This window comes from Rhinoraja longicauda, chromosome 40 (assembly GCF_053455715.1).
Source record: "Rhinoraja longicauda isolate Sanriku21f chromosome 40, sRhiLon1.1, whole genome shotgun sequence".
In the NCBI taxonomy this organism is placed as follows: Eukaryota; Metazoa; Chordata; class Chondrichthyes; order Rajiformes; family Arhynchobatidae; genus Rhinoraja; species Rhinoraja longicauda.
Window position 1 is genome coordinate 9,103,775 of NC_135992.1, and position 26,162 is coordinate 9,129,936.

A 26,162-nucleotide genomic window follows, 5' to 3' on the forward strand; every position below is an offset into this window, starting at 1 on the left:
GTCAGGATCAAACCCGGGTCTCTGGTGCTGTGAGGCAGCAACTCTGCCGCTGCGCCACCGTTTGCATCAGTGAATAAGGAGCTCAGGTGCTACTCCAGGTGAGATTACCTTTCCAGGTGCAAATTCATTCAGCCCCAAGATGGAGACCTTATCGTCGGGCTGCACCTTGTCGTAGTCACTGGGGCTGGAGAAGGTGAGGGGCAGCAAGCCTTGCTTCTTCAGGTTGGTTTCTGCAAGCAACACAAAATGCACATGATGTTTTCTTTTCCCCCCTCAAATAAAGAATGAAATTCATCTTTGGTTTCGAAGAACTCAGTTACACAGGAACAAGCTTCACCCGACTTTCAATCAGCACTACAGTTTGCGTAATACTTACACAGCCTGCGGTAGGCTGATACGGTACCAAAGGTCAGGATGGAAGCCGGGTCCCCGGTGCCGTGAGGCGGCAGCTCTACCACATGTGCCATGTCAGCACAGAAACTTTATAAAGGACGATAAAGGAACCACAGGCCTTTCGGCCCATCAACACCATCCCCACATTCCCATCAACACCCCGCAGATGCGACCACTCAACCCACACACGAGGGGTAATTTACAGAAGCCAATTAACCTAACTGACCTGCACGGTGTGGGAGGAACCCGGAGCACCCGGAGAAAACCCACGCGGTCACGGGAAGAACGTGCAAACTCCGCAATTGAGACAAAGGGATTAGAGAGTTGCGAATAACGGATTATAGACAATAGACAATAGGTGCAGGAGTAGGCCATTCAGCCCTTCGAGCCAGCACCGCCATTCAATGCGATCATGGCTGATCACTCTCAATCAGTACCCCGTTCCTGCCTTCTCCCCATACCCCCTCACTCCGCTATCCTTAAGAGCTCTATCCAGCTCTCTCTTGAAAGCATCCAACGAACTGGCCTCCACTGCCTTCTGAGGCAGAGAATTCCACACCTTCACCACTCTCTGACTGAAAAACTTCTTCCTCATCTCCGTTCTAAATAGCCTACCCCTTATTCTTAAACTGTGGCCCCTTGTTCTGGACTCCCCCAACATTAGGAACATGTTTCCTGCCTCTAATGTGTCCAATCCCCTAATTATCTTATATGTTTCATTAAGATCCCCCCTAAATTCCAGTGTATACAAGCCCAATCGCTCCAGCCTTTCAACATACGACAGTCCCGCCATTCCGGGAATTAACCTAGTGAACCTACGCTGCACGCCCTCCATAGCAAGAATATCCTTCCTCAAATTTGGAGACCAAAATTTAGTGAACGTTTCAGGTCGAAGATGCTCCATCAGAATTACGACCTGAAAAAGTTACGCCTGTTTCCCTTCCCGCAGGTGCAGCCTGACCTACCCAGCATCTTCCTGCTTTCATTTTAGATTTCCAGCATCTGCGGATAGACACAAAATGTTGGAGTAACTCAGCGGGTCAGGACAAAAAGGAATAGGTCACGTTTCGGGTCGGAACTCTTCTTCAGACTTGGTCTCGACCCGAAACGTCACCTAATCCTTTCCTCCAGAGATGCTGCCAGACCCGCTGAGTTACTCCAACATTTTGTGTCTATCTTTGTAATACACCAGCATCTGCAGTTCCTTCCTACACATCTATACAAAGGAGGATGTTGCCAGGAATTGAAGGCCTTAGCTAAAGGGAGAGGTTGGTCAGGAGAGGACTATTTTCCTTGGAACGCAGGAGAATGAGGGGTGATCTTATGGAGGTTTACATGATCATGAGGGGAATAGATCGGGTGAATGCACAGAGTCTTTCATCCGGAGTAAGGAAATCAAGAACCAGGGGACATTGGTTTAAGGCGAGAGGGGAATATTTAATAGGAACCCACCTGAAGGGCAACCTTTTTCCACGCAGAGGAGGTAGTTGAGGCATGTAATATAACATTTAAAAGTTACTTGGATAGGTGCTTGGATATGAAAGGGTTGGAGGGATATGCCCAAAGTTAGGCAGGTGGGCATAGCATCTTGGTTGGCATGGGCAAGTTGGGTTGAAGACTTATCCCCCTTGCTGTACGACTTTATGGCTCTAAACAGGCCCTTCAGCCCACCAACTCCTGGCTGACTACCAAACACCAGTGCACGCTAAAGCTACCCAAAATCTTTTTTATTTTCCCTACATTTGAATTGAATAAATTTTATTAGCCAAGTATGTACGCACACAAGGAATTTGCCTTGGTGCTTTGCTCGCAAGTAACAACACGACGTACAGTAAACAAGAATAAAACATTGTAGTTTACACATGTGAAGAATGAAATTAAACACCAGAGCAAAAGGAGGCTTTTCCCATCAACTTCCCAAAGATTCTTAACGACTAAATCTAAGAAGTTGTAAACTTACAGAGGCCAATTAAAAGGACTGACCCGGCCTTCTCTGGGACGTGGGAGGAAACCAGACCACCCAGAGAAAACCCACGGGGTCACTGGGAGAAGCGTGCAAACTCCACGTGGACAGCAGCAGAGGACAGGATTGGACCGGCCTCTGGTGCCGAGGCAGCTGCTCTACCACTGTGCCATCGTTTGCCCCGGTTTCCCCAAAACGTTTTGCGCGGTTGCCTACCGTGAATCCGGGCAAAGCTCTTGACGATGATGGCGCGGCCTCCCAGGTGCCGGGGCTCCAGGGCAGCGTGTTCCCGACTGGAGCCCTCACCGTAGTTCTCATCTCCGACCACCACCCAGTTGATGCCTTGTTTCTGCGAGGAGAGGGGAAAACAGCTTTGTACGGTGCTCTTCCTCGGGGCAATAAGCTCAGAGAGGGTGGACACAGCCCTCGACGACCGAACACGCAGCCTTTATTTAGTTAAGCCGCTTCATTTTCTCCCCTTTGCAATATCTCAGAGTTTAGAGAGACCAGGCCCACCACCAGGTTTCCAGCAACTGGGCGCCTCCTTTAATTCGGACAAAATTACGAGAGCGGACTTGAAATCTCCCCCCACCTCTGAAAATGTGGAACCCAGGCTGGTCTCATCAGTACTTCCGCTCCGATCGACGGGTCGAATTTGCCGCCTGTCGTCGGGGCCCTGGAACCCCAGCCCAACCACAGCCGGTGGATCCGTTCCCATGGCCGACGTCCGTAGCCATTCGGCGGGTCAAACTTGCCCCCCCCCTCCCCTGGGGCCGGGGCTCTGGAACTCCAGCCCAGCCGGAGCCGGCAGATCTGTCCTCATAGCCGACTTCCGAGGCCAACTCTGCGGGCCGGTATCTCGGCGGAACGTTCCAGTACAGTCGGACTCCTCTCGGATGCCGTGACCTCTGTTGGTCGGGCAAAATGGATAATCGAGAAAGACTCTGGAACCGAGGGTGCTGGGAAATTGGTAGTGGGACCTGTACAGCATGGACACAGGCCCTTCGGCCCACCGTGTCCACGCTGACCATTCATCACCCGTTCGCACTAGTTCCTGTCGTACCACTTGCCCGACACCTCGAGGGCAATTTCCAGTGGACAATCGAAGTCCGACCCCACACGTCGTTGGGAAGTGGGAGGAAAGTGGGAGAACGCGCAAACTCCACACAGACAGCGTCCAAGGTCAGGGCTGCAGTGGTGCTGTGAGGCAGCAACTCCTCCAACTGGAGAACTTTTAGCAACGTTCTCCAAAGAAGAAAAAGCGTGCAATTTTTTGTGGAATGTTCTCCGATTTCCCATCCCAGTTGTTGGATTAGTGTTGGGAATACGATTACAAAACCACAATTTCGCGTGGAATTATCAAATATCTACACAAAATGCTGGAAACCCTGAATGAGGAAAAACTTTTTCAGTCAGAGAGTTGTGAATCTGTGGAATTCTCTGCCTCAGAAGGCAGTGGAGGCCAATTCTCTGAATGCATTCAAGAGAGAGCTAGATAAAGCTCTGAAGGATAGCGGAGTCAGGGGGTATGGGGAGAGGGCAGGAACGGGGTACTGATTGAGAATGATCAGCCATGACCACATTGAATGGCGGTGCTAGCTCGAAGGGCCGAATGGCCTCCTCCTGCACCTATTGTCTATTGTCTATAATTGGAAAGAGTCAGAGGGATATGGAAAAAATGTGGACAAATGGGACCAGATTAGATGGGGCATCTTGGGTCAGCGTGGACTGAAGAAGGGTCTCGACCCGAAACGTCACCCATTCCTTCTCTCCAGAGATGCTGCCTGACCCGCTGAGTTACTCCAGCATTTTGTGATACCTCAGGTTTGTAGGCTAATTGGCTTGGTAAAAATTGTAAATTGCCCCGAGTGTGTAGGATAGTGTTAGCGTGCAGGGATCGCTGGTCGGTGCGGACTGGGTGGGCAGAAGAGCCTGTTGTTGCTCTGTATCTCTAAACTAAATGAACCACCATTCGTAGATCGGCCTACCTGGTAAGCACGAGCTGTGTCAGGCACCGCTCCGTATTCGCTGGTGATCAGGTTTTTGACCTCGTTTACTTTGTTATTCTCGATGTTAACGGCTCCGATGAGCAGGTTATTCGAAATGTTATCCAGGTGGCCGCGGAACTTGAGCCAAGGGCCAGCTGCCGATATGTGATCGGTGGTACATTTGCCTTTCACCTAAAGCAAGCGGAAAACACGAGTTAGATTTAGGGGGGGGGGGGGAGGAGGGGGGAAACCTGCACCAAACTCTGGGTTCAAAGTTAAAAGCCACAGATGGTGAACGCAAGGCACCCAAGTAGAAACAAGGAGCACATTTTGCCCATTGAGGGGAAGGATTAGATCAATCCCTTTGATTTCAAAACATTTCCAAACACAGCACAAATTATTTGGTCCATTTTTAACACCTTAAAATTGTTCCGTTTTAGTTTCGTTTCGTTTATTGTCACGTGTACGGTACGGTGAAAAGCTTTTTTGTTCCATGCTATCGTGGTCAGCGGAAAGACTACACATAACAATCAATCTGTACTGTGTAGATACAGGATAAAGGGAATAATGGTTACGACAAGATTAAGTCCAGTAAAGTCTGATTGAAGATAGTTCAAGGGTCTCCAATGAGGTAGATGGTAGTTGTGGATTTGTGGGAATCTCTGCCTCAGAAGGCAGTGGAGGCCGATCCACTGGATGCATTCAAAGGAGAGTTAGATATAGCTTTTAGGGCTAACGGAATCAAGGGATATGGGGAGAAAGCAGGAACGGGGTACTGATTTTGGATGATCAGGCATGATTATATTGTATGGCGGTGCTGGCTCGAAGGGCCGAATGGCCTACTCCTGCACCTATTGTCTATGTATCTATGATAAGCAACCCGGAATAAGTGCGGCATAAAGCATCCGAGCTACCTGTACAGTTCTGGTTCACCCTTTGTGTACAGAGTGACTAAGGAGGCATCGACCTGTGCAAGTGCCCTCACTCAATGAACGGGCAGCCCGGCGGTGCAGTGGTAGAGCTGCTGCCTCACAACGCCAGAGACCCGGGATCTTGACTACGGGTGCTGTCTCTACGGAGTTTGGAGGCCCTCCACTGACCGCGTGGGTTTTCTCCAGGTGACAATAGACAATAGGTGCAGGAGGAGGCCATTCGGCCCTTCAAGCCAGCACCGCCATTCAATGTGATCGTGGCTGATCATTCTCAATCAGTACCCCGTTCCTGCCTTCTCCCCATACCCCCTGACTCCGCTATCCTTAAGAGCTCTATCCAGCTCTCTCTTGAATGCATTCAGAGAATTGGCCTCCACTGCCTTCTGAGGCAGAGAATTCCACAGATTCACAACTCTCTGACTGAAAAGGTTTGTCCTCATATCAGTTCTAAATGGCCTACCCCTTATTCTTAAACTGTGGCGCCTTGTTCTGGACTCCCCCAACATTGGGAACATGTTTCTTGCCTCTAACGTGTCCAACCCCTTAATAATCTTATACGTTTCGATAAGATCTCCTCTCATCCTTCTAAACCGGGTGCTCCGGTTTCCTCCCGCACTCCAAAGTCGTACAGGTTTGTAGGCTAATTAGCTTCGGCGAAAATTGTGAATTGTAGTGTGTAGGATAGTGCTAGTGTTTGCTGGTCGGCACCGGCTCAGTGGGCCGAAGGGCCCGTTCCTGCGCTCTCTCTCTAAAGTCTCAAGAAAGATGCGCTGCAACAATTTCAGCCTATCTTCAGGCCGCAAGGCTGAGTGTTGGATGGGATTACAAGGGCATCTCCGACATAACAAAGCTCGGTGCAGCCACACAAAGGACATTGGACACCGGGAAACAGCCTCCGACACTTTATATGAGCATTGTTTGTGGAAGCACGAGTGGTGACGACGCTTTGTAGGAAAACGTATTGTACTGAAGGCACAATTAACTGAACGACAGATGTTGTTATGCCGGTTGTATTTATTTTAAATAGAGTACGGTTTGGAAATGATAAAAAAGACACACACAAGGTAGCAGCAGTGATATTGTGGATTGAGAATTGAACGGTAATCGGCTTTTGGTTCAGGATGGACTGTTGCTTTCCACAGCCTGATGCATTAACCTTGATATGAACCACCTCCCTTCAACACACTGCTCTTGATATTTCCATCCATTTCACAATCTGTAGCTCACCTTAATCAGCACGCGCATGTCCTCCAAGTCCTTCTTGTTCCAACGATCAAATGGCTCCAACAGTTGCAGCCGCTGGCTCTTTGGGTCGACATTCACGTCAATGCCCGTGGTGTCAGTTGGCGGGTGTTGATACGTATCCTGGCCAGGGTCAAAGTCCTGCCAGACACAAACAAAATGTTACCGGTGACCTCTCAGTATTCTCTCTCGTCCCATCACATCCCTCGGTTTTGTCCCCCAAAGATGCCGATCATTGACCAGCACAGTGGCAGGGAGCCACCATCTCGCAGCGCCAGAGACACGGCTGATACTTTACTTGATCTAGTTACAGAAATTTGATATGGGGTTTATGACCATCTTGTGAGCCAGAGAATCTGCTGGAGCTCAAGAGGAGTGTAGGAAAGAACGGCAGGTGCTGGTTTAAATCAAAGACAGACACAAGATGCTGGAGTAACTCAGCGGGACAGGCAGCATCTCTGGAGAGAAGGAATGGGCGACGTTTTGGGTCGAGGCCCTTCTTCAGACTGATCAGTCTCGCCCCAAAACGTCGCCCATCCCTTCTCTCCGGAGATGCGGCCTGTCCCGCTGAGTTACTCCAGCATTTTGTGGTCTGTGGAGTTTAAGAGGAAGCAGCCCGTAAACCAATGTGCTCTCCAGCTTCCCATCGCATGCAGAGGTCCCTTGTACCTTGGTGGGCAGCTCATCAGCAGACGGTGCCTCCAGCTTAAACTTCTTCCCATCCGCTCCAGTCAGAAAATCGCGTTCAGGGTCGAATTTCAAGGTGCCAGCGATGGCAAGGGCTGTAACGATCTGCGAAGGCAAAAGCACAGTCACGCAGTCAGCAACTGCTACTTGCCGGGTCGGTGGATTAGTTGTCAGATCACCTCTGACAACAGTGATGTGGCCGGAAACACAAAACCCTGCTCAGCATCGACATAGAGGGCAAGACAGAGTCGTGATTATTTATCGATCATTCTGACACGGTGGCGCAGCGGTAGAGTTGCTGCCTTACAGTGCCAGAGACCCAGATTCCATCCTGACTACGGGTGCTGTCTGTACGGAGTTTGTACGTTCTCCCCGTTACCTGCGTGGGTTTTCTCCGGGTGCTCCGGTTTCCTCCCGCACTCCAATGACGTACAGGCTAATTGGCATGATAAAATTGTAAATTGTGCCTCGTGTGTGCGGGATCGTGTTGATGTGTGGGGGTCGCTGGTCGGCATGGACCTGGTGAGCCGAAAAGTATATTTCCGCGCCCTATCTCTAAACTAAACTAATGCATTTACACTGTTCATCAGCAGCACATCTATCAATAACTGTATTGCCAGGTCAAACTTAACACCTTTGAACAAAACAAATTGCTGGAGGAACTCAGTGGGTCAGGCAGCATCTGTGGCGTGAATGGACAGACGTTTCTTAAGGAGTCCCAGCCTAAAATGTCGCCTATCAATTCCCTCCACAGATGCTGCCTGACCCGCTGGATTCCTCCAGCACTTTGTGTTTTGCTCAAGGTTTCGAAAGTCCGCAGTTCCTTGTGTCTCTAGTTAACACCTTGAGACTAAGTGGTGGTAGATAATGTTCCAAGAAAATAAATTCCTGTCCATGCCACCTCCTCACCAACTGCTTTTGAACCAGGGGCCACAGTTTAAGAATAAGGGGTAAGGCCATTTAGAACGGAGATAAGGAAAAACTTTTTCACTCAGAGAGTTATAAATCTGTGGAATTCTTTGCCTCAGAAGGCAGCGGAGGCCGATTCTCTGGATGCTTTCAAGAGAGAGTTAGATAGAGCTCTTAATGATAGCGGAGTATGGGCGTATGGGGAGAGGGCAGGAACGGGATACTGATTGTGGATGATCAGCCATGATCACATTGAATGGCAGTGCTGGTTCGAAGGGCCGAATGGCCTCCTCCTGCACCTATTGTCTATTGCAGTACCTTTTCCATGCTAGTGGCAGGACGTGACACACCCTTGCCTACATCTCCCCGACCCATCAAAAGCACTGCAGGAAGCAACTTGCCAGAGATGTTAGCCAGCATACCCAGCGGCATGAATATTGAAGGTAGACACAAAACGTAACTCAGCGGGGACAGGCAGCATCTCTGGATAGAAGGAATGGGTGACGTCTCGGTTCGAGACCCTTCTTCAGGCTGAGAGTCAGGGGAGAAGAGGAGACACAGAGATACAAGGAAGGGCAAGGTTTGTGTCAGTATTCTCCTCCGATGCTTTTCTCACCCTATTTTCCCCACCTTTCTTCTCTCTCCCATTCTGTAAAATGCAATTGCACGGTGGCGCAGCGGTAGAGTTGCTGCCTTACAGCGAATGCAGCGCCGGAGACTCAGGTTCGATCCTGACTACGGGCGCCGTAGTTTGTACGTTCTCCCCGTGACCTGCGTGGGGTTTTCTCCGAAATCTTCGGTTTCCTCACACACTCCAAAGACGTACAGGTATGTAGGTTAATTGGTTGGGCAAATGTAAAAATTGTCCCTAGAGGGTGTAGGATAGTGTTAGTGTGCGGGGATCGCTGGGCGGCGCGGACTTGGTGGGCCTGTTTCCGCGCTGTATCTCTATAAACAAAATGTTAAAAAAAAAATAAAAAAAGTCTGGTCTGTACGGGAGGGGATTTCACGGGACTTGTTTTGAGAATTAAAAACAAAAGCCACAAGTGCGTGGTGGTGTTTTACCTCAGGTGATGTGACAAAGGCGTGGGTGGCAGGGTTGGCATCGTTGCGCCCGGTGAAGTTCCTGTTGTAGGAGGTCACGATCGTGTTCTTCTCGCCCATCTTAACGTCCTTTCTTGATTGGATTTTTTAAAATAAATACAGACACAAGTGAGGCTCAGAAGTAGATCAAACCACAGTAAAAGTTAAGCAAAAAAAACAAAAAAACGGCAAACACCAGAAATCTGAAATAACTTAATGTCGGAAACGCTCAGCAGGACCTGCTGACAATAGACAATAGGTGCAGGAGGAGGCCGTTCGGCCCTTCAAGCCAGCACCGCCATTCAATGTGATCATGGCTGATCATTCTCAATCAGTACCCCGTTCCTGCCTTCTCCCCATACCCCCTGACTCCGCTATCCTTAAGAGCTCTATCTAGCTCTCTCTTGAATGCATTCAGAGAATTGCCTCCACTGCCTTCTGAGGCAGAGAATTCCACAGATTCACAACTCTCTGACTGAAAAAGTTTTTCCTCATCTCCGTTCTAAATGGCCTACCCCTTATTGGCCTACCCCTTAGACCTTGCATCATCCGCTGACCGCTTCCAGTGCTTTCTGTTTATATTTTAGAGTTTGATCATTTTGCTTAAAGCAAGTTTATTCACAACAATCAAGTCAACCCATTTCAAACAGAGCGCCCAATCAATACTGATCCAATAATAGTCAGTCTGAACAAGGGTCTCGACCCAAAACGTCACCCATTCCTTCTCTCCAGAGATGCTATGCTGCCTGCCCCGCTGAGTTACTCCAGCATTTTGTGTCTATCTTCAATCCAATAATGAGGTGAACCAACTTTCTTCAGCTTTAGAACTGAGATGAGGAAAAACTTTTTCAGTCAGAGAGTTGTGAATCTGTGGAATTCTCTGCCTCAGAGGGCAGTGGAGGACAGTTCTCTGAATGCATTCAAGAGAGAGCTGGATAGAGCTCTTAAGGATAGCAGAGTCAGGGGGTTTGGGGAGAAGGCAGGAACGGGGTACTGATTGAAAATGATCAGCCATGATCACATTGAATGGCGGTGCTGGCTCGAAGAGCCGAATGGCCTCCTCCTGCACCTATTGTCTATTGAATGGCTCCCATTCTCCAAGCCCTTTGGGGCCTACAACTTCCCAGCATAAGTTCATAAGTCATAGGAGCAGAATCAGACCATTTGGCCCATCGGGTCCACTCACCATTCCTTTATGGCTGATCTATCTTTCCCTCCCAAGACCATTCTGCTACTTTTGCCCCATAACCCTTGACACCCTTACTACTCAAGAATCTGTCAATCTCAGTCTTAAAAAGACCTGATGACAGGCTCCACACCAGTCAGTCTCTGGCACTGAATACCAGAGATTCACCGCCCTCTGACAAAAAATTAATTCTTCATTCCTTTCGCACTCTCTAGATGGGCATTAAGGTGGTGCGCAATGATGCTTTACCACCGAATAGCATCGTATTTCTCATCAGCGGCACGGTGGTGCAGCGGTAGAGTTGCTGCCTTACAGCGAATGCAGCGCCGGAGACTCAGGTTCGATCCTGACTACGGGCGCCGTCTATACGGAGTTTGTACGTTCTCTCCGTGGGTTTTCTCCGAGATCTTCGGTTTCCTCCCACACTCCAAAGACGTACAGGTGTGTAGGTTAATTGGCTGGGCAAATGTAAAAATTGTCCCTAGTGGGTGTAGGAAGGTGCCATTGTGCGGGGATCGCTGGGCCGAAGGGCCTGTTTCTGCACTGTATCTCTAAATCTAAAAAATCTAAAACTAATTGTCCTCAGCATTGATGGCATCAATATTAACAACACTCCCATCTCCTGGCAACTGTTGCCCTTCCCCACCATGCGGACGGATTAAACGGGACGATACTCAAACCTGCATCATGGCGAACATCCCTTCTGGTACTGCCTGGCAGTGCCAGATACAAAATATGGCATTAACTCAAAGAAATCTTGAGTAACAGTGGAGTGGGTCTAAACCTAGGGTTCCCAACCTGGGGTACATTTACCCCCAGGGGGTACATGACACCTACCCAGGGGGTAAATCTGTTGATTCTGGATTTGCACATATTGTGTAAGAAAATAACTGCAGATGCTGGTACAAATCGAAGGTATTGATTTCACAAAATGCTGGAGTATCTCAGTAGGTCAGGCAGCATCTCAGGAGAGTCTCGACCCAAAACATTTTTCAGACGTTCTTCAGACTATTGACTGACTGTGTTTGGTTCTGGTACACCCGTATCTGTTCACCATTAGTTGTTCATAAATAAGTGAAATAACATTGCTGTGTGCTATTATGATTGTTATTTGAACTTAAACTAATAATGTTAAAAACAGTATTAAAAAATTTCCCCTTTGTCGGTTGCTTTATTACGGTAGAAGTGTAAACTCAAATTACTGAACAAAACAGGGTGGGGGGAAAATTTACTTTCGAAAAGTTGCAAAGGGGTTAACGGGATGAAAAGGGTTGGGAGCCCCTTGGTCGAGACAGTGGCTACTGGCAGTGGCCCGATCTCGGGCATCATGGCCATACTCAATCACGCATCACTGGGCTGGATCAGCATTGAAAAGCCTGGGCTGTTTCAACCTCCCCCCTCGGTATGGGCGCTGTGGCCAATTTCGAGCCATGTTTGGCACCTACTGGGATCCCGACACTGAAAATGGAGACTTTGCAAGTTGGCGGGAACATATTTAGTCATGAAGTGAGACAGCAAGGAAACAGACACCTCGGCCTAACTCGCACACACTGACCAAGTCGTCCCATCTAAGCTGGTCCATTTTTTATTAACCTGACAGTTCATGGCTTAGGAAACCCACCACTGATAGTTGGGTCAATAACTGGAAGAAAGAACGTTTTGTGGGGGGGGGATGGGAGAAGGAGTTTCTTGCTGAGTAAACTACAACTTGGAATTACCTTGCATTTATCCTGCACAAAACCAGCCAGTACTGCAGGCAGCAAGATAAACTAATTTCTGGGTGGACACAAGATGCTGGAACAACTCAGAGGGTCAGGCAGCATCTCTGGAGAAAAAGGATGGGTGATGTTTTGGGTCGGTTTCTCCTTCAGACTCTGGAGGAGGAGGACGGGTGACATTTCGGGTTGGGACCTTTCTTCAGGCCCGATGCGGCACGGTGGCGCAGTGGTAGAGTTGCTGCCTTACAGCGAATGCAGCGCCGGAGACTCGGGTTCGATCCTGACTACGGGCGCCGTGTGTACGGAGTTTGTACGTTCTCCCCGTGACCTGCGTGGGTTTTCTACGAGATCTTCCGTTTCCTCCCACACTCCAAAGACGTACAGGTATGTAGGTTAATTGACTGGGTAAATGTAAAAATTGTCCCTAGTGTGTGTAGGACAGTGTTAATGTGCGGGGATCGCTGGGCGGCGCAGACTCAGTGGGCCGAAGGGCCTGTTTCCGCGCTGTATCTCTAAATCTAAATCTAGAACGTCACCCATCCTTTTTCTCCAGAGATGTTGCCTGACCCACTGAGTTACGCCAGCACTTTGTGTCTATCTTCGGTTTAAACCGGCATCTGCAGTTCTTTTCTACCCATTCCATTAGCCTACTTACTTTCTGCCCATAACAATTTACTAATCTATGCACATAAGCTCTCCATTCTCTCTAGGTGGTGATCGCTTCTGGATTTGCACCATTTTGCATGCCCTCTGTTCTTCCCTAATTAGTCCAAAATGGATGGCATAACATCCCGCCCCCTCCCCTGACATCAGTCTGAAGAAGGGCCTCGACCCGAAACGTCACCCATCCCTTCTCTCCAGAGATGCTGCCTGTCCTGCTGAGTTACACCAGCATCTTGTGTCCACTTCGATTTAAACCAGCGCCTGCAGTTTTCCTCTCCTAAACCAATTTCTGACCGGCCCTCGGGCTCAGTGCATTGAGAAGAAAAGAGAAGTATAATCACTTTACCTGTCCCACTGTCCGATGCAGGGCCCGCAGGCATTAGCAAGAACAATCCCACCAAAGTCCCTCAGAATTTGAGCCTGTGAAGACAGAAAATAGTGTTGAATAGACGATAGACAATAGGTGCAGGAGGCCATTCGGCCCTTCGAGCCTGTACGCACCGCCATTCAATGTGATCATGGCTGATCATTCTCAATCAGTACCCCGTTCCTGCCTTCTCCCCATACCCCCTGACTCCGCTATCCTTAAGAGCTCTATCTAGCTCTCTCTTCAATGCATTCAGAGAATTGGCCTCTACTGCTTTCTTAGGCAGTGAATTCCACAGATTTACAACTCTCTGACTGAAAAAGTTTTTTCTCATCTCCGTTCTAAATGGCCTACCACTTATTCTTAAACTGTGGCCCCTTGTTCTGGACTCCCCCAACATTGGGAACATGTTTCCTGCCTCTAACGTGTTCAACCCCTTAATAATCTTATACGTTTCGATAAGATCTCCTCTCATCCTTCTAAATTCCAGTGTATACAAGCCTAGCCGCTCCAGTCTTTCAACATATGACAGTCCCGCCATTCCGGGAATTAACCTAATAAACCTACGCTGCACGCCCTCAATAGCAAGAATGTTAGGCTCCATCCAGTCCACTGTTCAAGCTCACAACAAAGCACCTCCTTGCACAAAGCCTCCTTGCTTCATGCTGCAGAACTTAAAAACAAGGCCAAATCATCTATCAGTTAAAAGTCAAGTCACGTCAAGTCAATTTTATTTGTATAGCACATTTAAACACAACCCACGTTGACCAAAGTGCTGTACATCAGTGCAGATGCTAAAAAAGAACATACAATGGCAAACAAACCTAACAACACATACATAAACAGTTCACAGCGCCCCCTCAGAGGGCCTCAAACGCTAGGGAATAGAAGTGGGGTTTTGAGCCTGGATTTAAAGGAGTCGATGGAGGGGGCAGTTCTGATGGGGAGAGGGATGCTGTTCCACAGTCTAGGAGCTGCAACCGCAAAAGCGCGGTCACCCCTGAGCTTAAGCCTAGACCGCGGGATAGTCAGTAGCCCCAAGTCGGCCGACCTGAGGGACCTGGAGTTTGAGGGAGTTTGTGGGTTAGGGAGGAGCCAGCGCTGCCGTCGCAGCTGCGACTTGCCTGCAGTCCGTCTGTCTTTTGTGTTTTTTGTTGTTTTTGTATGAATTGTAGTTTTAATATGGTGTAGTGTTTGTATGTTATGTGGGGGGGGGGGGGGGGTGGGAGGGAACGGGAACTGTAAAATTCTCTCTCCCGAACGGAGACGCGACCTTTGTTTCTGTGTCGTGTCTCCGTTCCCGTTGCGGCCTACCACCATCGGCCATGCTCCTGGGACCACCTGGGGCTCTGGTTCGCAGAGCCCGCGGCCCGGACTCACCACCTGCGGCGCTGGCCGCCTTCGGATGCTGCGGGAGCGGCTGCGACTCGTCTCCGGCGCGGGCCGCTTGGACGTCGGAAGCCCGCAGGCCCCTGGGTGGGGGCCGACATCGGGAGCACCGGCAGCGGCAGAGGCAGCGGCAGTGTGTTCGCCCACCCCGAATCGCGGGGCTTGGGTCGGCCCGCCGCGGACCTTTCACCGTCCGGCGCGGCCTGGAATAGGCCGTGGACCTTTCACCGTCCGGCGCGGCGCTCCAATGTCGGGAGCCCCGACCGCCCTGACGTGGCAAGTTCAACAGCCTGACCTCGGGAGAAGACGGCAGGGAAGAGAAAAGACATTTTGGCCTTCCATCACAGTGAGAAGGGACTGGAGGAGACTCACTGTGATGGATGTTCTTTTTGTTTGGTGTTAGTGTATGATTGTATGTGTTATTGCATTTTTATTGATTATTCTTATTGGTCTTAGTGTTTCAACTGCGGGTAATGTTTCATTTCACTACACATTTATGTGTATGTGACAAATAAACGACTATTGACTATTGAGTGGTGGGTTAGAAGATTTCTGATATGGGGGGAGGGGGGGCAAGCCCGTTTAGGGCTTTGTATGTGAATAGGAGGAGCTTGAAGTTGATTCTGTACTGTACCGTACCGGGAGCCAGCGGAGAGAGGCCAGAATCGGGGTGATGTGGTCCCTTTTACGGGAGTCTCGCTGTGGCGTTTTGGACCAATTGCAGGCGGGACAGGGATGATTGGCTGATCCCAGTGTATAGGGAGTTGCAGTAGTCTAGGCGGGAGGAAATGAATGCGTGGATGATTTTTTCTAGATGGTCAAATTGGAGGAATGGTTTGATTTTAGCTATGGTACGAAGCTGGAAGAAACTGGCTTTTACCACAGAGTTGACTTGCTTGTCAAACTTAAAAGCGGAGTCAAATATCAGGCCCAGGTTTTTGACATGAGGTTTGACTAGGGTGGATAGGCTTCCAAGGCTGCCTGTTGTCGTTTTGATGGAGTAAACGTTTACTTAAAAGTAAATGTTCTGCAGATTATGTGGGAAAGAACTGCAGATGCCGGTCTAAATCGAAGGTAGACACAAAATGCTGGAGTAACTCAGTGGGTCAGGCAGCATCTCTGGAGAGAAGGAATGGGTGACGTTTCGGGTCGAAGCCCTTCTTCAGACCGATTCTGCAGATTAATTGGCCTCCTTTATTACACTCCAAACTGGGGAATTTTGAAGGTGGTGGGAATGGCTGCATTCTTTTTTTTTCCAAATTTAAAAGCTACATACCTACACTTGCAAGGCTGTCTGATCCCAATTTGAAAGCACAGGACAAAATATAAATTCACTCCATCATTCCTGCCCTTTCCCCACCATCCACCCTACCTTCCCAAAGACAGCATCGACTGCTCAAAAGCATTTTAGGCGATCGCTGCAGGCAGGTTTATCTATATACTAAAAATCTTGTTTGTTTGTTTGTTCCTGAACTACAGCCAAAACGGTACACGATAGCGCGACAATTCTAGGCCCACCTTACTCACCGTCGCCCCTTTGGTGCTAATGGAAGAAGTTTCATTGAAATCGGCGTTATATTTTTTAAGTTATTCACATTTTAAAGTTTAAATCTATCTCCTAGGGAGGGCGGGGGGAGGGAGGGGGAGGGAGAGGGGAGGGAGAGGGGAGGGAGGGGGGATGATAAGGGGGAATGAGGGGAATGGAGTGGGAGCGGAGGGGAAGAGGAGGGGGAGGGAGAAGGGGGAGGGAGAAGGGGGAGGGAGAAGGGGGAGGGAGAAGGGGGAGGGAGAAGGGGGAGGGAGAAGGGGGAGGGAGAAGGGGGAGGGAGAAGGGGGAGGGAGAAGGGGGAGGGAGAAGGGGGAGGGAGAAGGGGGAGGGAGAAGGGGGAGGGAGAAGGGGGAGGGAGAAGGGGGAGGGAGAAGGGGGAGGGAGAAGGGGGAGGGAGAAGGGGGAGGGAGAAGGGGGAGGGAGAAGGGGGAGGGAGAAGGGGGAGGGAGAAGGGGGAGGGAGAAGGGGGAGGGAGAAGGGGGAGGGAGAAGGGGGAGGGAGAAGGGGGAGGGAGAAGGGGGAGGGAGAAGGGGGAGGGAGAAGGGGGAGGGAGAAGGGGGAGGGAGAAGGGGGAGGGAGAAGGGGGAGGGAGTAGGGGGAGGGAGAAGGGGGAGGGAGAAGGGGGAGGGAGAAGGGGGAGGGAGAAGGGGGAGGGAGAAGGGGGAGGGAGAAGGGGGAGGGAGAAGGGGGAGGGAGAAGGGGGAGGGAGAAGGGGGAGGGAGAAGGGGGAGGGAGAAGGGGGAGGGAGAAGGGGGAGGGAGAAGGGGGAGGGAGAAGGGGGAGGGAGAAGGGGGAGGGAGAAGGGGGAGGGAGAAGGGGGAGGGAGAAGGGGGAGGGAGAAGGGGGAGGGAGAAGGGGGAGGGAGAAGGGGGAGGGAGAAGGGGGAGGGAGGAGGGGGAGGGAGGAGGGGGAGGGAGGAGGGGGAGGGAGGAGGGGGAGGGAGGAGGGGGAGGGAGGAGGGGGAGGGAGGAGGGGGAGGGAGGAGGGGGAGGGAGGAGGGGGAGGGAGGAGGGGGAGGGAGGAGGGGGAGGGAGGAGGGGGAGGGAGGAGGGGAAGGGAGGAGGGGAAGGGAGGAGGGGAAGGGAGGAGGGGGAGTGAGGAGGGGGGGAGGAGGGGGAGGAGAGGGTGCTGCATCAATACAGGAGAGGTTTGGTCCACTTGGTCTAGTTATTATTAAATGTGGAAATTATGTGTAGGTTAGTGAATGGAAATTCAATCGCCTTCTGAATCTGTCTAATCTGGATGTCTGGATGCCCTTGGTTCAGAAGTGCACTCGCGTACTCACGTATCCGTCTCTCTCAATGGTAGCACGAATCTGCTCGGAGCCGGGGGTTACGGTGAACTGGGTCTTGCACTTCAGGCCGTGCTTGATAGCCTGCTGTGCCACGGCAGCTGAACGGCCCATATCCTCATAACTGCTGTTGGTGCAACTGCCGATCAGGCCTGGAAGACAGAAACAATGCTGCTTAGTACCGGCACGGTCATGGAGTCACGCAGCACAGAGACGGGCCCTTCAGCCGACCAGGGTTCCTCACCTACACTCGCCCCACCACCCCGCCTCTGACCCACACCCCTGCGGGCAGTCACTGTGGTGGATGTTTATGTTAAAATGCATTGTGTGTCTTGTTGCTTTTTATTGATATAATGACTGCATGGCAAATCAAATTCCCCGTATGTTGCAAAACATACTTGGCTAATAAAGTATGGTGATGTCCTGTCCAAATGTCTTTTAAATGTTATTATAGAATGCCACAGGAGATGGTTCTTCCCTGGGGCTATCAAACTGTACAACTCCTCCCCCTTCTGTCGTGAGGATAGACTGACTCCTTCTCCTCCCACCCCCCTCTCTCCCCAATCTTTGCACATCCCCAATCCTTTCCATTCGTCACTTTAATTTAATGTTTCATGTATTTTGTGTTTTATAGCTGTTGGCAGATCAATTTCCTTCCTGGGATAAAGTTCTATCGTATCGTATCGCAGTATCTGCCTCACTAATTCTTTTGGTAGCTTGTTGCATACACCCACCACTCTCTGGAAAAGGATCCCCCTCGGGTTCCTATTAAATTTTTCCTCTCTCATCTTAAACCTATGTTAGGCATAGGTTTAAGATGAGAGAGGAAAAATTTAGTAGGAACCCGAGGGGGATCCTTTTCCAGAGAGTGGTGGGTGTATGCAACAAGCTACCGAAAGAATTGGTGAGGCAGGTAAAAGACTAAGTCTGTGGTCCCTAAACGTTTTGAGCTCACGAAACACAGGTATAATAATGTTAACTCGCGGCACACTCGTTTGACTTAGAGGCCGAAAAAATGGATGGTTTCGCCACAAACTACACATACTGGCAGAGGGCAGTCTTTCTCTCCCGACGAAGTAAATCCAAAACTTCAACAAATTTCCGTGTACTGCCGACAAACTTACAACGGTCGTACATTGGACTTTGTCTCTGGAGCTGATGCGCGCCATGTTACATGAGAGATGTTGTCAAGCTGGAAAGGGTACAGAGAAGATTTACAAGGATGTTGCCAGGACTAGAGGGTCTAGGTTACAGGGAGAGGTGGAGCAGTCTGGAACTCTGTTCCTTGGAGCGCAGGAGGATGAGGGTTTATCTTGTTGAGGTGTATACTATTATGAGAGGAATAGATCGGGTAGATGCACAGTCTCTTGCCCAGAGTAGGGGAATCGAGGACCAAAGGACATGGGTTCAAGGTAAAGGGGAAAAGATTTAGTAGGAATCTGAGGGGTAGCTTTTTCACACAAAGGGTGGTGGGCGTATGGAACAAGCTGCCAGTGGAGGTAGTTGAGGCAGGGACTAACCCAACATTCAAGAAAGTTAGACAGGTACATGGATAGGACAGGTTTGGAGGGATATGGACCAAACGTGGGCAGGTGGGACTAGTGTTGTTGGGACCCTTCTTCAGTCTCGACCCGAAACGTCACCCGTTCCTTCTCTCCAGAGATGCTGCCTGACCCGCTGAGTTACTCCAGCGTTTTGTGTCTACCTTCACAAGTAGGTTATTGTAATACACAGTTTAAATGCAGCTCAGAGATTCGGTGGGCAGTCGCATGGAGTCATGCAGCACAAAAACAGGCCTTTGGCAAAAGCCATCCACGCCAACTAAGTCACCCTTCGCCACTTTGTACCTTCGGCTCATTATATATCAAGGAACCTGTAACATCCAGCGTACGGACGCCTCAAACCCAAGCTAACTGGCCAATAAACAACACACATGTTGTGGAAGTGAGATGTCTACATTCAGCTGGTGTGCTGAAGGCACCTAGTACAATCTCTTTCTGCAGAATACGCGTTGAGCTCACTGTGCACTGAGCTTGAATTATATTCTTACTAACGTTGGGAATGACAATGGCATCATATAATTGCAAGCATTTTAGGTTTCGAAGAAGGAAACCTAAATTTTAAGCCAGAAGAGGAGGAACGTTGACAATGACAAACTGCAATACCTTATCAACAAAGCCTTGCTCACTCACTACGGAGCAAGCAACTCAAAATATCAGCACAAAACAAATCACAAGTCTTCATCTGACTACGGGTAAAGTGGAAAACAAAAACAACATCATTACATTAAAATCCTGCCCACACAGCCAAAAGGCAGTAATTTCTGCCTTTAGTAGGCAAGCTGTCAGAACAACCGAGGGAATATTACCTCCATTACCCCAGGGAATATTGTACATCCTCACCATCTGCATTTTAATGGGGAATCTGTGAAGATTCCTGAATTCTATTACTGAAGAGGCTGCAATGTACTATCCAAAATGCAGCCTGCAAAACTATATAAAGAAAATATACATTTCCAGAAGTTCATAAGTGATAGGAGCTTAGAATTAGGCCATTCGGCCCATCGTCTACACTGCCGTTCAATCATGGCTGATCTATCTTTCCCTCTTTGCCCCATTCTCCTGCCTTCTCCCTGTAACCCCCGACTTATGACTTGTGCCTAGGATGAATGAGATCACAAGACCAAACAGTAATTAACCACAATGCAGTAAGCATGTGTTTTGTCCGTTTCTGTGAATGTTATGCATGTATAAAAACACTGTGCATCTTGTAGCTCTCAAACTCTGAATGTTATCGCATGCAGGCAGTAAGTTTGGATATTGTGGCCAATTTATAATCTATTATAAGAAAATAACTGCAGATGCTGGTACAAATCGAAGGTATTCATTCACAAAATGTTGGAGTAACTCAGCCGGTCAGGCAGCATCTCAGGAGAGAAGGAATGGGCGACGTTTCGGGTCGAGACCCTTCTTCAGACTAATGCTACCCATCCCCATCAGCTTGCAGTGCGCACAATAAAAATCAGTTCATTTAATTTAATTAGCTCTAATTCCCCATTCCTTGGCGCAGCGGTAGAGTTGCTGCCTCACAGCCCCAGAGACCCGTGCTCGACCCCGACCACAGGTGCTGTCTGTACAGAGTTTGTACGTTCGCCCCGGGACCTGTGTGGGTTTCCTCCAGCACCTCCCGTTTCCTCCCACAAGGCGAGCAGGTTTGTAGGTTATTTGGCGTTGGTAAAAATTGTAAATTGCCCCTCATGTGTGGGGATCGCTGGTCGGCACAGGCTCCGTGGGCTGAAGGGCCTGCTTCCATGCGGTATCTCCAAACTAATCCGTGCATGCCTTCCTGCACAGTTCCACTGAGACCCGGCGTAATCTTGAGGAGCAGCACATCATCTAACATTTCAGGATACTGCGGTCTTCAGGCAGGCACCCGTAGTCAGGATCGAACCCAGGTCTCGGGTGCAGTAAGGCAGTAACTCTACCTCTGCGCCACCGTGCCCCCCTCCCCCCCCCCCCCCCCATATCAAAAATCTTCTAACCCACCACTCTATCTCCAGGTCCCTCAGGTCGGCCGACTTGGGGCTACTCACTATCCCGCGGTCTAGGCTTAAGCTCAGGGGTGACCGCGCTTTTGCGGTTGCAGCTCCTAGACTGTGGAACAGCATCCCTCACCCCATCAGAACTGCCCCCTCCATCGACTCCTTTAAGTCCAGGCTCAAAACCTATTTCTACTCCCTAGCGTTTGAGGCCCTCTGAGGGGGCGCTGTGAACTGTTTATGTATGTGCTGTTATGTTTGTGTGCCATTGTATGTTCGTTTTTTAGTACCTGAACTGATGTACAGCAGTTTGGTCAACGTGGGTTGTTTTTAAATGTGCTGTACAAATAAAATTGACTTGACTATCAACAGGTCACCGCTATCTCAGCTCTCAAGAGGTCCCAGTCTATTCGCCAAGTGCCAGCAGACCAGGCAAAACAGGGTTAGTTTTAAAATGAAACTCTTCTTACCTACTCGAATATCAAGAGGCCAACCATTTTTCTCAGCTGTCGCCCCAATCTCTGACACTGTGTGTGCAAGGTCAGGGGTGAACGGGCCATTAATAAGCGGTTTAAGCTGAAACAAGAAAAAGAAACATCTTCTAGCAACATATATATATTTTTTAAAACAGTGTCGTTCATGGCTGGCTTGAAAAGATCAGATACTTTTAACAGGGTTAAGAGCGAGATAAAAATAAATACAACAACTATGGAAGACTAAAATAACAGAAACAAAGTACGGAAAATAGAGAAAAACAGCACCTGGCAGATAACAAGTGATTTTGGCCAGAATGTTCAAAGTTATCTATTTTGTATTTCAGAAAGAGGCAAGTGCAATTTGAAGATGGACACAGAATGCTGGAGTAACTCAGCGGGACAGGCAGCGTCCCTGGAGAGAAGGAATTGGTGACGTTTCGGGTCGAGACCCTTCGCCAGACAAGTACAATTTGCCCCAGTACATGAACAATCCCATCGTGACTTTGAACAACCTTCTGAAAAAGATCAATGTTTGAACTATCCTGGATAAAAGCAGGGCATTTTGGCTGGTTCTATTTCCCCGGAATACTTTGAAGGGATATACTAGATTTATGCAAAGCGATTGTCAGGGGCAGTCAGTCCGACACGTTTTCGGACAGGGGAAAGGTTCAGGAGACTGTGGCTGCCTCTTTTTATAAATGACCACCCAGAGTTCTGAAATATCTACCACCCAGAACTAGTCAATCATGTGCAGGCAGAAGCGACTGGTTTAACTTGGTATCATGTTTGGCACAGACAATGTGGACCATTGGGCTTGTTCCTGTGATGTACTGTTCATCATGTGTAGGAAAACAAAACTGCAAATGGCGTTTTAAATCGGAGGTAGACACAAAATGCTGGAGTAACTCAGCGGGTAAGGCAGCATCTTGCGATTCCTTCTCTCCCCAGATGTTGCCTGACCCGCTGAGTTATTCCAGCATTTTTGTGTCTACCTTCCACTTAGCGCCAATTGAAGTTGAGGACTTGCGTGTCAGTAGCACCCTTACAGACAAATCTCTTGTTAACTGGACACTGGACAAGCACAAATTGGCCAACCTCAGAGGAAGAGAGCAGTGACAGGATTAAAGGACGTTCTTTTAGGGAGGAGATGAGGAGAAATGTCTTTAGTCAGAGGGTGGCGAATCTGTGGAATTCTTTGCCACAGACGGCTGTAAAGGCCAAGTCAGTGGATATTTTTAAGGCAGAGACAGATGGATTCATGATTAGTACGGGTGTCAGAGGTTGTGAGGAGAAGGCGGCACGGTAGCGCAGCGGTAGAGTTGCTGCTTTACAGCGAATGCAGCGCCGGAGACTCAGGTTCGATCCTGACTACGGGTGCTGCACTGTAAGGAGTTTGTACGTTCTCCCCGTGACCTGCGTGGGTTTTCTCCGAGATCTTCGGTTTCCTCCCACACTCCAAAGACGTACAGGTATGTAGGTTAATTGGCTGGGTAAAATGTAAAAATTGTCCCTAGTGGGTGTAGGATAGTGTTAATGTACGGGGATCGCTGGGCGGCACGGACTTGGTGGGCCGAAGGGCCTGTTTCCGGCTGTATATATATGATATGATATATGATGATAATGGGGTTAGGAGGGAGAGATAGATCAGCCATGATTGAATGGCGGAGTGGACTTGATGGGCCGAATGGCCTAATTCTACTCCTATTCCTTACGACCTTATGACATCTATCCAAAAGGTACATTGATTTTCCAGCTTAGATTTTGATTCCTGCTTCAAATGTTCAGTGTTATGTTTCTGTGATACTGCACCTTCGGGCACAGAGAGTTTGGCAGGTCCAAACAAAGAAGAAAAAAATGGATTGCAAAGCCACGAGGAAACCAGCGCAAAAAACCCCACTGATTTTCGAGAGGAGAAACTGCTTAATCCCATGAAGCTGTTGACGAGGATGTTTACAGCTTGCTGTATAAAAACACACAGATGTGCGTGGAACTACCGTGGGACTCATGCTCAGCAGACCGATCAATAATACTGACGTTCAAGACCAGGTGGAACAAACTACTCCCTCCTGCTCAGAGTACAAGCATGGAAAGGATGACAACATCTACCTTTGTGCTCTCAAGTCCCTGAAAATGCCTGCAAATGGATGTTTTGCAAATACATTTTAAAAAGATGTAGTATACAGGTTGGAGTCAATTAGTTTCTGCACCAGGACCAACACCATTTTCAGTAGATAATTAAGTTTAGAAAGAGAGGAGGTAATTATTAGGATGAGAGAGGATCTTATCGAAACATATAAGATTATTAAGGGGTTGGACACGTTAGAGGCAGGAAACATGTTCCCAATCGATTTATTCACAAAATGCTGGAGTAACTCAGCAGGTCAGGCAGCATCTCGGGAGAGAAGGAATGGGTGACGTTTCGGGTCGAGACCCTTGGGGGAGTCCGGAACACGGGGCCACAGTTTAAGAATAAGAGGTAGGCCATTTAGAACGGAGATGAGGAAAAACCTTTTCAGTCAGAGAGTTGTCAATCTGTGGAATTCTTTGCCTCAGAAGGCAGTGGAGGCCAATTCTCTGAATGCATTCAAGAGAGAGCTGGATAGAGCTCTTAAGGATAGCGGAGTCAGGGGGTATGGGGAGAAGGCAGGAACGGGGTACTGATTGAGAATGATCAGCCATGATCACATTGAATGGCGGTGCTGGCTCGAAGGGCCAAATGGCCTCCTCCTGCACCTACTGTCTATTGTAAATGCAATCTTAGATGAAGATCAGTCTGAAGAAGGGTCTCGACCCGAAACGTCACCCATTCCTTCTCTCCCGAGATGCCGCCTGACCTGCTGAGTTACTCCACCTTTTTGTGAATAAATACCTTTGCAGTTATTTTCTTACAGGTAAATGCAATAGTGTAGTCACACATCAAAACAAACTATGAATTTAAAAGAGCTCTAGGAGCTAGTGGAATCAAGGGATATGGGGAGAAGGCAGGCACGGGTTACTGATTGTAGATGATCAACCATGATCACAATGAATGGCGGTGCTGCCTCGAAGAGCCAAATGGCCTCCTCCAGCACCTATTTTCTATGTTTCTGTTTCTAACTCAGTCCCACAATTTTTTTTTCAAAGTAAATCATTCTTTACAAACAGTAAACATTGACTGTTGGCCACAAATTATAATTACATGACCCACAATAATAGATTAATAACCATTTACTTTACAGTTGGCCGGCACTATTAACATGCATCTTTTAGATTGGCACAAAGATATGCATGGAATGGAGGGATATGGATCACGTGCAGGCATTGACTAACTCAACATCATGTTCAGCACAGACATTGTGGGCTGAAGGGCCTGTTCCTGTGCTGTACTTCTCTGTGTTCTATGCTGATTCTACAATTGCAGCCATTTAAATGGTGGTGCCTTGTTGAACTTAAACCAAGCAGCATCATTAAATAAAAACTCTGCTCTTCAATGAAGAGCTGAATGGACTACTACTGTGAGTTACCTTCCGATATTTCAAACTGCTCAAGCCCAGAGAATTATTACCAGCAGCATATTCCATACCAGTGTACCAGAATTACACAGATAACCTTCTACAGAATCAGGTTGTTCAGCCCAAGTGGTTTATACCATGTTCATGCTGTGTGCGTTTCTTCTTACAACCCATTTCATCTCATCAGATGTGTAGTGATCGACATTTAACACTCAAAAGACATTTAAAAAAAATTTAAACAGTTATTGTATTTATCGCATGATGAAACTTTGCTGTACAGATGCTCCCCGACTAACGATGCTTCGACTTGCGATATGTTGACTTTGCGATGGTGCAAACGGCAGCTCGCTTCCGGCCAAAGATACTAGAGCAGAGCAAGATAGACCACTCGACCCTAAAAACCGTAGTACGCCACTGCGCCATTTTAGTAGGCAGAAACTTGCAGAAACATTTAAAAGAAAAATAACAAAAATCTGTGAATTGGCATTTTTATGGCATCATCACACATACTGTTCCCCCAAAACACTGATTGCACTGCGAGAAGCAGAACAAACTAAAATGGCGGCCTACTAAAATGGCGGCCGTTCCGCTCCTTTACGCACTACACTTCAGTATAGGCGATTTCGACGGAGTGGTTCATCTTGCTCCTCTAGTGTCCCTGCCTCCGGTAACGAAATGCATTTCGACGCACGATGTTTCGGGTTTACGATGGGTTTCCCGGAACGTAACCACATCGTAGGTTGAGGAGCACCTGTATTCGGATTGTCTGCTATGTTTCTCTATGTTACCATCTAATAAAGAGATTGTGATGAGTGGGAAGAAAATATATCTCGCTTCCTCAGTGAAAATAATAAGCCGAGGGAGAATGTGCCCCTAGTTTAAGAACAACGTATACTTGTTGATTGATGTTGAATGGAGGATAATACTAAGGACAATACTAAGTCTCCTTACCTCAGACAGGTTAATTTCAATGAGTTGATCGTATTCACAGCCCTCGTCAGGGACAAGCAAGTCCTTGAACTCTTCAGCCAAAGCAGCAATCTCTGAAAATTGTACAAGAATGAACATTTGATGGCCTATTCATTACCGGCTCCAGAGACCACGGTTCGATCCCGACCTTGGACGCTGCCCGGTAATGCAACTTTCTGCAGTCTCTTTTTTTTGGCTCTGCCACCACTTTCAATGAGAGATACGGGATGGAAACAGGCCTTTCGACCCACCAAGTCAACGATCAGTGTAGGGGGAAAAAATAAAAACTGCAGATGGTGGTTAAAATCGAAGGTGGACACAAAATGCT

At 48.7% G+C, this 26,162-nt stretch overlaps 2 protein-coding genes across 2 annotated transcripts in view; one reads left to right on the forward strand and one right to left on the reverse strand.

Annotated features, from left to right (window-relative positions):
• Window positions 1-10,665, forward strand: part of LOC144611557 (GATOR2 complex protein WDR24-like) — a 39,003-nt gene extending 28,338 nt beyond the window's left edge. The window contains exon 9 of the transcript XR_013549540.1: window positions 10,599-10,665. The gene's annotated coding sequence lies outside the window, so the exon portion shown is untranslated. The remainder of the gene's footprint in view (window positions 1-10,598) is intronic.
• aco2 (aconitase 2, mitochondrial) overlaps window positions 1-26,162 on the reverse strand; it is a 59,226-nt gene that overhangs the window by 4,910 nt on the left and 28,154 nt on the right. Inside the window, exons 8-17 of the mRNA XM_078430708.1 lie at window positions 25,817-25,908; window positions 21,369-21,474; window positions 17,355-17,512; window positions 13,111-13,184; window positions 9,180-9,291; window positions 7,188-7,310; window positions 6,504-6,659; window positions 4,345-4,536; window positions 2,573-2,705; window positions 109-230 (exon numbers count right to left, since the gene is read on the reverse strand). Coding sequence (XP_078286834.1) covers window positions 109-230; window positions 2,573-2,705; window positions 4,345-4,536; window positions 6,504-6,659; window positions 7,188-7,310; window positions 9,180-9,291; window positions 13,111-13,184; window positions 17,355-17,512; window positions 21,369-21,474; window positions 25,817-25,908 — 1,268 coding nt within the window. The remainder of the gene's footprint in view (window positions 1-108; window positions 231-2,572; window positions 2,706-4,344; window positions 4,537-6,503; window positions 6,660-7,187; window positions 7,311-9,179; window positions 9,292-13,110; window positions 13,185-17,354; window positions 17,513-21,368; window positions 21,475-25,816; window positions 25,909-26,162) is intronic.